The sequence below is a fragment of the Hippocampus comes genome, unplaced genomic scaffold (genome assembly GCF_001891065.2).
Source record: "Hippocampus comes isolate QL1 unplaced genomic scaffold, H_comes_QL1_v1.1 scaffold109, whole genome shotgun sequence".
Taxonomy (NCBI): domain Eukaryota; kingdom Metazoa; phylum Chordata; class Actinopteri; order Syngnathiformes; family Syngnathidae; genus Hippocampus; species Hippocampus comes.
This window is the reverse complement of record NW_017805274.1, coordinates 730,114-742,742: the sequence shown is the minus strand read 5'-3', so window position 1 is coordinate 742,742 and position 12,629 is coordinate 730,114. Positions and strand designations below refer to the sequence as shown.

Below are 12,629 nucleotides of genomic sequence, written 5' to 3'. Positions count from 1 at the left end.
CCCAAATGGGCTCATATAGGCTGTAGGCTCGGCACTTAGTGTAATTGTGTCGCTCCACTTCACTTCTGATTTTATGCAACACTTTGCCAATAGTCTCCCCCGTATGATGGATGCCGAGCATTTTATTTGATATCGAATCTATTTACCCAACTACGTGAGTGTATTCAGGCATCCCTTTGCCATTTGTGTAAATAGTCTTAACGCGTTTATGGAAGAGGATCGTACGCCTGGATCGGGCTGATAGCGAGCGGTGATGAAGTATTGACTCATTAGGCAGTAGGTCGTGTTGTATATGATGCGTTTCCTTTTTTTTTTCAAGGAGGAGGAGAAAAATGGTTTTACGGCGGAGTATTTCATTCCGAACACACGGCATGAAACAGTTGTTTATTAGACAGCTTTGTCACGGGAAATGGAAATATCACTTCACATATGTTGTCGCTGTAGGGCATACGTTTAATATTTTAAAAGCAGATCAATGGGTAGCATGAATCTATACATACCCTTGCTCAATCAACCCTTGTGAATGTTATTATATATGTATATTTCAAACCTTTGACCAATCTAAGATGTTCTTTGCTTCTCGATGATGTCATTTTAATGGTAAAACAAACATGCAATTCTGGAAGGACAAGGATTCCACCTGGGGGGCGCGGTGGTCGGCTGGTGAGCACGTCCGCCTCACAGTTTCTGCCAATCTGAGGTTTGTTGTGAAATTCACTTGCCGCCGTAGATCGCAAAAGCAACGGCTTGTACGTGGACATATTTTACCGATGTGTAATTAGAGGTAGCACTGTGTATACTTTCTGCGACATTTTTGTACAACGCTGTGCCTTGAAATTTTGGTCATGTCAAATATCTGCCTGGCCTCATCAGTAAAGGTTAGTGGACGCAACACATGGCCATAGTGCTGCCTTCCAAAGTCCATTTTACTCACCATATCCCCTTGAAAGATAAGTCATTTCTCCGTAAGAGTCCTTTTTATTTTGTGTTCAACTCACCATTTAACTTGACACAAATTGTAATGAATATACGAATAACGTTTAATATTATACCTAATACTGACTGCGTAATAGCTGCCTCTTCCTCTTCTATAGTTGAGTAAATCGACGCCTGCGGCAACGATATCCGAGGCGGCGGTCTTCGCCATTTCTGCCTTCTTCATTTTGCTGTCACTTTAACACGACTCTTATGGAGAAGTGTCTTTTAATTAGAGAGGAGTGAGGCCTTATTATATGATGGCAACGCACCATGTAAAAGGCGACCGCTAATGCTTTTCAACATGCAGTGTCAGGCTGCCTGATCCGGAGACGGCCTCGTGTGGAAATGATGAGTGTGCTCCCCCCCCCCACAATTCCCCCCGAGCCATCACTTTGAACGCCAAGGCACGCTGGGAGACAAAATCAAACTGACAGAAGTGCACCATACACGTGTGCATGTGTTCATACGATATGTGTGTGTGTGTGTGTGTGTGTGTGTGTGTGTGTGTGTGTGTGTGTGTGTGTGTGTGTGTGCATGCGTGCAGTCATGCTCTCTCAGTGGCCCTCATGCATTATGGGAAAATGTGTTGCCATGATGTCCAGTGGGACTCCCCTCCGACTCCCCCACTGTCTCTTGGATCGTCTTTATTTCTCCTCTACGTGAGTTGCCCAAGGTAAATGAATGTGCACAAATGCGGACATGCGTGCACTTTGAGTGCTTTATTCAAGCTGACACGCACGCACATGCATGCACATATGGAGATGTATCATACACTTTGAGTCTGGAGGCTTGACTCAACCAGCTGTAGTGTTTCCATAAGGACGTGTCCTGTTGCTTCAGTAACATACAGTGGGAAGTCAGAGGTCCCAACACGGGTACTCACAGAGAGAGAGAGAAAGAGAGGGAGAGAGAGATTTAATTTAATAAATATTAAAAAAATATATATTAAAAAAAACTGAAGAGGAAAAAAAAATATTAATTTAAAATCCCCTTTCATGGCTCCCACACGGAGGGCGGCATTGATCTTCAACCCCGCAAAGACTCCATTGTTTTCCTTTCCGTGCTTCCCTTTCCCCTCACGCCGCTCCATTCTCAAGAAGTGGATGGAGACGTTTTTCTGCAGTTGATCTTGCGATGTGAAATGGCGTCATTAAACGCCCATTTCTAACCATTAGATCTTATATACGGACAGAAATTTCACTGGAGGGGAAAAAAAAATCATCGGTGTGACCCAGCCTCTCGCCAAAAGTCAGCTGGAAAACGTATCGGTTAGTGAAAAAGCTTAAGCAGTGTGTGTGTGTGTGTGGGGGGGGGGAGTGGTTACAGAGATTTCCATGCTGGTTGTTGTTTGTTAACACAGCCGCAGTTTTGTTTGGACGTGGCAGAGCATCCACTCGTGAGAGCGCTCGCCCGCCGCCGCCGCGGCCCTTTTATCAATTTGGATGGGCAAATGGTCACAGACGAGCGCCATGTTGAACATGTTTGTACACTGACGGTCGTACTGTATGTGTGTCGGCTGCAGTGTTTTCAAACAGGATTATGGAACAAACACAGTACAGGGAAACCTCGTGATGTTATTCTGCCAATCGGGATGAATGAAATGGGAAAGAATTTTGTCACACTGCTCAAACCCTTTGTTTGCTGTACTTTTTAGTTTGTGTCTGTCCAAATATGCGTTTGAGAGTCCTTTTGTCAGTCTGCGAGTCAAAATGTTGTCGTGTTGTTGTGTTTCGGCGTTGCCGTGGAGATGAGTGAGGCGCGGTAGGGTCGGGTGGGGGCGTTGTGGGGTCCTGACACCTGGCGTGCCACGAAAAGTGTGTCATGGCCGCGGGGGTGGGGAACTGGTGTGGTGCATGTGAGTCCATCTGGTTTTACAATAAAGAGCATCAACAACGTGCCGTTGATGCTCTTATGTTGGATTTTAGTTGTCGACCTCTAGTTTTTGTTCCCTTGCCAGGGCTCTTGCCAGCTGGTATTGACCAAATATTTCTGAACAAAGGACTTTGACGGGTGATGCATTCGACGTGAAAAGGAGCCTTGTTGCTTTGTTAGCCTCTTGCTTGCCGTTTGCTCGTCATTTGTCACAAGGTTGAGTCTTTTGTCTGGGTCGTTCTTTCCATCGCATTGGTGTTCGATTTCAATAAAAATAAGACGCGACATGTTCATCACAACCACACGTCTATTATGCCTCCTCATTCGTCTCAGTTAGTCACCGGGTGCTCCGTTCGCTGGAAAAATAAACATCTCCACTCAAATGAACGTCTCATTTTATCGCCATCAGGAAACTGTCATTTTAATCTTAATAGCATTCTCCCTTAAATGGTGGCCCTGACTCTAATGGACACCTAAATTAGTCTTCCACTTGAATAAATGCATGTCTCCTGCCAATAGACACCTCGGAAAGGGCGGCGAATTTGAATCTCCGTTCTCCCGGTATGCTAGCTTCGTCCCATATTCCCAAAAAACGCATGTTAGGTTCTTTGAAGACTAAACTGCCTGAAGGTGTGAACGTGAGTTGTTGTCGACGTGTGCTCTGTTATTTGTTGTCAACCATGGATTAGCAGTTTGTTTGTTTGTTTGTTTGTTTTTTTTTTTTTTTTTACTTTAAATGATCCCCTTATTTGGTACATTTTAATCCAGGTCTTCACAATTACACCTCGAACACATGACAAAAAAGCATTTAAGCCCACCAAAGTCCCGCCGGGCAACACGGGCGAGCGGAGAGAAAAAAAAAAAGATTATCTCGCTTTTATCTCACTTCAGTAGTAGATTAGCATGGCTTAGCTGGATGGTTTTTAGGGACGCCTGATGAAGACCAAAAAAAAAAAAACTTTTTCTTTTTTTCTAAACCTATCAGAAAAGTCCTGTTTTTGTGTCAAACGCATGCAAGTCTGAAACATTGATCAGCTGCTTCATCCTGCACAATGTGTGTGTGTGTGTGTGTGTGTGTGTGTGTGTGTGTGTGTGTGTGTGTGTGTGTGTGTGTGTGACCTGTTTGTGCAGTGAAGTGTAAAGTTAGCGGATGCGCTTTCAGGGTCACCGATGGTGTGGGACTAAATGGACCAGTCCGGGATTCCGTGGGACCGCCTACCAGGTCACAACGGTGCGCGGCATGTGAGCCGCCATGACACTGATGGATGGCCTGTTGTGGGCTTCTGTCCCTTTGTCGCGGTGGCGGGAGAGGGGTACATCTCAAATGTCATCTCTCAAAATGATTAAAAGTCCACCCCTGATGTTTTAATTGTGCAATCAAAGAGCTTTGGTGCTAGTTTTTAACAGCAGACACCAGTTCCACCGGTCAACACCAAATTGGGTGAATTTATATCATAGCAGGATGCTATTTTTAGTTTTAGTTTGAACGGGCCATTTCTTTTTAATTTTAGGACTCATACTTTGGGGAACACGAAGTAAGAAAAAAAAATACTCCCCCCCCCCACTCCCCAACGTCAGTTTCACCAACTTGATTTATTGCAGTTTCATTACTTGTCCCTGCTGGAGTTGCTGCTGCAGGAAACAGCCTCATGCTGCGAGTATACATGGCCACACGCGACTCCGCGTTATAAGCTGTGGCAGTGTTAGAAAATGAATGACGCCCGTTACCTGCCAGTCGTGTGTCTTAACTGTACAACAGCCTGACGGTGTGGAAAATAAAACAAACAGGCGACAATTAAGAGGCAAGCACTGCGGGAGGGAGGCCAAGTTTATCAGGTTTGGATCAGCCACCAGCAGCTTACCATACATGCATGCTGATGCGTTGTTATTGAGGCGGCCATTCCCACTCGCGTGTGTTCATGTTTGTGTGAAGCCTCGGGAGAGGACATCAGTGGGCTGTGAGCATTTTCAACCTTCTTTCTTGCTCGACTGGACCTGCTCTCGACCGCGACGCCACTGCTGCCGAGGGCCGTCATCCTTGTGGACGCGTGCACGAAAAGTCAGACACGCATGATGGGTGTGAGATATCTGTCACTATGTCTTTGGGGAACTAATCGCAGCAATCATTTAGTCTTGAAAAGGTAAATAGTGCATCTCAAATATTCAGGTAGTCATCCAGAAATCATACCGTATTACTTTGTTTATATAGCACATTTAAAACAACAAAGTTGAATGAAGGTGCTATACAACTTAAAGGACAGAACAAAGAAATAAGATCAAAAATATAAAAATGTGCCTTTTGGCATGTGTTTTAAACTCCTGCAGAGTGGGAGCTTGCCGAACATTCAAAGGCAGCTCATTCCACAGCTTTGGAGCTGCCAATTTAAAAGCCCGGTCTCCGCTAAGCTTCAAACGGGATTTCGGTACGGCCAGGGGAAGCTGATCGGAGTACCTGAGGGACCTTGAAAGAAGATACGCTTCCAATAAGTCGGAAAGATAGCTGGGTGCCAAGCCATCTAGGCACTTCAAAACAAATAGTGAAAGGTTCCGGTTAGCAAACAAGCGGTAGCGTTCTGGACCAACTGTGAGCGGGAGACGGAGGCCATGACTTCAATTTTGGCAAAGGTTTTACGAAGTCAAAGGCAGAGTAGACTGTCATCTGCATAACATTGGAAGGGACACATCATGTTTCAAAAAAAAATAAAAATAGATCCTAGGGGAGCACATACAGCACCAATGAAATTGGCTCAAGGACAGAGCCTTGAGGCACTCTGCAGTCAACCTCTGAAAACTTGGAGCCTCTTGTTAGTACAGTTGATGAAATGAAATTTTTTTGTTAAATTTGTCTGCTGTCAAAAATGTCTGCTAGATACAAAATCGCATTTGCGAGAGGAACACCAAAACACTTTTGCCGCATGTGTAATCAAAGCAAAGCACGGGATTTGCTGCCATCGTGCTTGACTTCCCTCTTGTTTATAGCAAGGAGCCTCTGGAGCTTCTTTCAGTAGGCTGGCTGAGGAGGACGCTGCTTATTATCTTCCCGTTGTGTTGTGTTCTGTGTTGGGCAATTATAATAGACAGGCACAGTCTTTCCATAATGAGATCTCCCTTAAGCAGTCCGGTAGTTGTTTATTTTTATTTTTTTTGCCTGAATTCAAACTGTGGCCAACACAACGCCTTGTACATCCTTTTGTGCCGTTTTCATGTGTTTTACTAATGGGGTGAAAACTTCTTGGGAAGAGCACCGCTTCACAGTTGAAAGTGAGAGGAAAGATTGTAGGTTTTTTTGAAGGGGGTACTGATCTTTGTTTATCATGTGGTGCCGTCCTTCAAAAGAATTCAAGTACTGCATTGTTTTTGTGTTGGCCCCTTATTGCTGTTCTTCATTGTTTGTTTTGGTTTTGTATGAGCAGGATAAATGTGAGCAATTGCTAACAATTCTTGACATATAATCACAGAGGGCAAAAGTACTCCCACAAAATAGTCTTTTATTTACTTACAAAGCGCTCAACTGAGATAAAGAATAATCACCGGACACAGCTTTGCTGCAAGCTAAATTGGAGGTCTTTTATAAATTTGCTGCGTTGGCAGTTTGTGAACAAATATTCAAAAAGAGGCCACTTCAAACTGTTGTTTTTTTTGGGGTTTTTTTTGCCATTCTGAATTGGAATTTAGTGGAAAAGTAAACATAAAGAGATTTCTGTGTCGCTTGTTTAACAAAACTATCCTCACTTAGGCTGATGAAAGTGGACTAGCTAAATGCTAACACACAATGAAAAACACTTTAGATGGGCGAACTAAACGAGCATTGATGTCATTAGAACATAAATGTTTATACAATTTGTATTTTAACACTAGCGTTAGTGACACAAGCAGGCAGAGCATACATCAATGCTCACAGGAATATATTCTTTATCCTCTGCGGAAAAAGAACTGTTTGTTTTTGTTGTTCTGTTACGTTGTGATGTGTCAACTTTAGTGGATTTGCGTAAAATGTTTTGCTCAAGATCATGATAAAGAATTGATCCAATGTAGGATTTCTAATCCAGATTTATCCTTGGCCGTGGGCTGAAATCTGGTCTACAGAGGTGTGCTGCTCGTCTGTGCGATACGATGACAATTTTTAGTGGAAGTTCAAACTTGACCAACTTGAATTCTTGTGCTTTCGCTCGTAATACATCATTCTGTTGCCCCACAGTTTGCTCCCAGTACTCCCGAGGTGTCTTTGCCATCTTCGGCCTCTACGACAAGCGCTCGGTACACACGTTGACGTCCTTCTGCAGTGCGCTACACATCTCCCTCATCACGCCAAGTTTCCCCACCGAGGGCGAGAGCCAGTTCACCCTGCAACTACGGCCATCCATCCGGGGGGCGCTCTTGTCCCTGCTGGACCACTACGATTGGAACAAGTTTGTCTTTCTCTACGACACCGATCGGGGTGAGTATTCGTATCCTAATGAAGATAATATTTCGGAGTCCCGGTTTTATAATGAGTTGACCCACAAAAATGTCTCAAGGACCCATACCCGAAAAGAAAGAGCAAACTGGCCGTTTTGAATTGATTGGACAATTTATAGATTCCTCCAAAGAGAAACAAATTCCACAGGTTCACTACTAGGTTCACTACTCAGTCAGCAACATGAAAATGGCAACGTCTATCACGAACAGACTCACAAAAAAGTGTTCAGATCCCATGCAATTTGTGTATTTACTTTCATTGATTTATACGGACGATTAGGAAAAACAACGTCCTATAAATTGGCTGAGTTAAGTTTCAAAAAATACGTAATAGCCATGTCTATCATAAGTAGACCCACAAAAAAAGTCTCAAGAACCCATGTCTGCCATTTTGTTTTTAAGCAGCCATTTTTGCTCATTTTGACCTTATCAAGGAGTTGTACTTGAAAGGACTCATGTGGCAACATGAAATCTGACGAATTTAATGGGCCTATCAATCACGAGTAGACCCACAAAAAAGTCTCAAGAACCTTTTTCTGAAAGTCTGCCGTTTTGGTTTGAAGCGGCCATATTAGGGTCAGTTTTTCCCATTTCCAGGTCTCCTGCAAAAGCAAACTTATCCTGGAGATTTTTTCCGATTGCAAATGAATGAGAACTATCCATACTAGAGGGTTACAAAACCCTAAATTGCAAAACATTAGTTTTCATCATTATATGTGGATGAGTCATTTCAAAAGTTTTCCCATACGTTCTACATGCATGCACTTTTGACAAGTTAACAGCATTCTTTTTTTTTTTTGCATGGTAAAAGGGAAATTGATCAACTTTTTAAACTCTTTTCACACACGTCTGTATTGGAATGGATGGGAGAAGTTGATCAAAAAAAGGATGCCTCTCCATTTGAAAAGGAGTCATTGTATGCCAAACCATTGAACGGGATTGCTGTAAATGGCGTTATCGCTGTCGTAGAGGGCCATTTGATTAATGCTTGCTCATTTCCTGTACGGCTGCTGCCACTGAAATTGCACACACCACGGCGTAAAATAATGGCGGTGCTTTGTCCGCAGCATGCCGCGGGGTGGAGAAAGCCAATCAATATCAGAGTGCGGCTCCTGGCCTAAATGTCGCCGCCAGTGTTAAACGCTCCGACACCCGAAGTCACTTCAGCCGTTTCCTATCTTGCCTATCGGGGACGTTTCTTTCCCTTTTGATTGTCTCACATCCCATCTTTTGCCTCTCCTGCACTTCATGTACACCAGAGAGTCAATCGTGTCACATTTCCATTACAAGGCTGGATCATATCTCCACATCTCCCTTTTCCAGAAGGCATTCAGACCTTTTTCATTCCCTCTGCAGGCATAAGGACAGTGTCAGAATGTATTCGCATTTGAACAGCAAGCTCTCTCGCTCGTTTTTTTTTTTTTTTTTTTTTTTTGTGTGTGTTCAGCATTCAACCTGCTCTATAAAGATGGTGAAGCACAAGAAAGGTTCCAAACCAAATATCGATGTCACGATATATTGTTTTGTTTTGTTGTTTATATGAAGCAATATCTCGATGAGAAACCTCTGCAGTTTTTTTTTTTTTTTTTTTTCCCGGGCCTACCACATCACTTTATTTCAGTGTTGGTCATTACGGCAGTACTTTGAGAGCAGAATTTTCTGCGAAAGTGTTTGGCGTAAAAAGTTTGAGAACCGTTGCTTTAGATGCTCACTGAGCCGAACGCTCAGTATTGATTATAAGCCGTCCTTGCAAGTCGTGAGGAATTGATGCAGCCCTGACACCGCGAACCTTCGATCGATCCACAGGCTACGTTTGGTGGCGTTTCGGGTTTCCAAAAGACACCGGAGTGCAACGGAAGAAGGGTACGTGAGAGTGGATGGACATGCAGCGTCACTGACTGATGTCCAAAGCGCTCCTTTTCCATTCATCTTGACCCTTTTAATGAGTCTGTGCTGTCCATCACAACTGGACAGACATTTCATTTTCATATTCCCTTACATATATCTATATACATACATATATAGTGTGACACTTGAATGACAGGACTCAAGACTGTAAACAACCTTTGATGACAGTTTCACCCCGGAAGATTATTTCTATTTCAGTGATGAACCTGAAGAAAAAAAGGTGTTAAAAAAACGGTGAAGAAATGAGCATGTGAAAAATGAGGACAGGCAAGTCGGGCTGTAAACAAGACGATATTTCTTCTCCGGCTAGCACCTGCTTGTTCATGTTGTGATGGATGACTCTTTTTTTTTTTTTTTGAAAACATAATATTCCTTATCTGCCATCTAAAAGCACTCCATGGTAGAAGGAGGAGACACAAACACATGCAGCCCATGCACATTTGAAATCGCAGCTCAGCGAATCTGTGCATTCGTTCGCCTGTGGCCCACCGGCGCCGATTTCCCGCCTCGAGGTTTGTTCATTTATCAGCCGGTACTCAGCCGGCCCGCTGCACCGAGAGCGAGCTTTGCTCGATGTCTGTCCAAGTGGCGCAACAGGGCATGATGGGTAACCGTGTTGAGTCTTCACATCACATTATCGTCGACTCCCAAAAATCTCAAGTCGTTCAACGCCTAGGAAAGGCATCTATTTGAGAAAATCCTGAATTTTAACCATCACTCTCTTTGCACTCGTTTAGTATATATGTAGATAGGTGCAGGTGTACCTAATGTTGTGACCTGTTTGTACACAGTATGTGTGCAATCTTCCTTTGCTACATCTTCTCCCAGGTGGTTTTGAAGAGGTGCGGGCGGGTAGGAAGGAGAGTAAGGGGTGATGAGCCGGGTTGCCAGAGAGCAGGTTAAGCCACTAATTGGGAGCAAAGGGAGACGGGTTGCCAGATTGTGATGGCCACCAGGAGGGGCCGTTTAAAGGGGACATCTGTTCCTGCCGGTGAACAGCCGCCCCTCGCAGCTCGCGGCAGTCACTCGTCTTCTTTTCACACCAACCTGACAACGTGGACGCCCCCCCGACGGCGGCACGCGCATGAAAACCATTGCACAGTAGGCCAATAAGTTCTTATCCTGATGCATCATTAGAATTGCCATTCATTATTGGGCCCTCTCGGAGTCACAATTTAATATCCTTTCGACAAGAGGGCTCCCTTTTTGGGGACGTAGATACCCATCATAACAAGATGCACAAAAAAGTCTCAAGGATCCGTGCCTGAAATCGAACAGGAGGTCGGCCATTTTGGTTTTAGGTTTTGGGCAAATTATGAAAGGTTTCATTTTATTCCATTGCTGCTGCTGATGTGATGTCAAATAAAACCTTTTATGTCCCGTCCAACCGCATCAGGGTACGCCATTCTGCAGGCCATCATGGAGAGGGCGGGGCAGAACAACTGGCAGGTGAGCGCCATCTGCGTGGAAAACTTCAATGACGCCAACTACCGACGGCTCCTGGAAGACCTGGACCGGCGGCAGGAGAAGAAGTTTGTGATCGATCTCGAGGCCGAGAGGCTGCAGAACATGCTGGAACAGGTGATGGCCCCGCATCGGCCTCCAGCGTGGTACTTGAAACCGCAACGGTCATATTTTGAGTCCAGTATCGCGATATTTTGCTCATGCAGTAGCAATAGTGTCACAATCCTACCCTTTTGATAAAGCTCCTCTCATGATATTTTTATCCTCATGATAATGATAGTATATTTTCCCTTGACGATGATAGTATGTTGATAGTGTAACGTCACAATTCAGGTTACTGCCTTTGATAATGATAAAACATTTAATATTGATATAGTTTGCTGACAATATACAGTATATCATATTATTATGTCCCCGATAATGGGAAAATCACAGTATTTGCACATGATAATAACAATATTTTGTCAGCAAGTCTCATGTTGAAAGTAACATCACAATATTTTGGACATCATAATGTTAGTATCATGATAGTTTTCCGTTCTATGGAGAGTATCACGATATTTCGCCGACTTGGTATCGCCATAAATAAAGATTGTATCACAATATTCTGCCCACAATAATGGTAGTATCACGATATTTTACGCGCGGTGGCGATAATGATGATGTCACGATAGTTTTAGTAATTGTGATTGACATTTTGACACTGATAGCAGTAGCAGTAGTATTATACTGTATTTCAACCCATATTCATTGTATTGCTAGGATATTTTTTTTTGGGGGGGGGCGAGAAATACATCAGAAGACTAATTCATAGTTCTGTCTAAAAAATAAAAAAAATCCTTAAATCGAATATGGTGCTTTTAACCGCTAATGGAGAGGACACATTCATGCCTTTCTCATTCCATTTATCCCATGTGGTAGCCTTTAATCAGTTCATCGATGTTTGTCTCGCAGTCTTTGAGCGGGCTAAGAGGAAAAGATTGCCAGCGGAGAGCAGCCTGTTCTGATCTCGAGCGATGTTCTACTTTGCCGTAAACACGCTCACCTTCCTCTCCCCCTGCGCTTGTCTTCCTCACATCTTTCCGCGGGGGCAACTGGTGTCTGTTCAATTATTCACCGAATCTCCGCTCTTGACATCTGCCAAACCATTTGCGTTGTTGGGCAGGGGGGGGGGGCTGGGCTGCAGCATATGTCGCGCTTAACACCCTGGCGTTCAATAACTGTCTGATGTGTTTTTTGACACATTTGTGAGCATAACTGACTGAAAAAAGGGCTACTGATAGATTCGATTTTGATTCGATCGTATCACAATATCTGCCAGTCATATCACGATATTGAGCTCTAGTCGCGTTATAGTGTCACAATATTTTGGGAAATGTTCATACGGCGACAGCGTAACACCAAATTTGTGCCCACGCTAATGTTCATGTTGCAATATTTTGCTCTGATGGTGTAACCAAAAAAATCTGATCACATTATTATCGTGGATACTTTCAAAAGTTTAGTCGTATGTAGTAGTTGAATGGTAATGTTCCCTAACCAGATAGTCTTTTGAATATTTACGATGAATGTGAGAGTTCTAAACTAACACATTTCAGCTCAGCACTCTACTGTACTTTCTTCCAAAGTCACCCTTTGAAGCTGTTTTGACTGTAGTCATTTTCTTATTTTATCGTATTATTTTTATCCTTTTCAAGCTCTCCAGAGAGATTGAAATTGTTTCATCCCCCCCGCCTCCCCCACTGCTTAGTTCACACTCTCAGTAAGTGGTTGTCCAGTGGGATTTTCCGGCAGATGTCAGCTTTCAAAATCAGTTTTTATCAACACGTAGCTTCTGTGTGTGTGTGTGTGTGTGTGTGTGTGTGTGTGTGTGTGTGTGTGTATGGAGCAGTGTCTGAGTGTGTGTGTGTGTGTGTACGCCAGCGCAACCATCAAGCGCACGGCCTAAT

At 43.7% G+C, this 12,629-nt stretch overlaps 1 protein-coding gene across 4 annotated transcripts in view; it reads left to right on the top strand.

Moving 5' to 3' along the window:
- gria4b (glutamate receptor, ionotropic, AMPA 4b) overlaps positions 1 to 12,629 on the top strand; it is an 85,598-nt gene that overhangs the window by 19,965 nt on the left and 53,004 nt on the right. For all 4 annotated transcript variants that reach the window (XR_002168230.1, XM_019869573.1, XM_019869572.1 and 1 more), the window contains exons 3-4: positions 7,049 to 7,288; positions 10,613 to 10,797. Coding sequence is in view for 3 of the 4 variants with exons in the window: in XM_019869573.1 (XP_019725132.1) it covers positions 7,049 to 7,288; positions 10,613 to 10,797 (425 nt within the window). In the remaining variant the exon portion in view is untranslated. The remainder of the gene's footprint in view (positions 1 to 7,048; positions 7,289 to 10,612; positions 10,798 to 12,629) is intronic.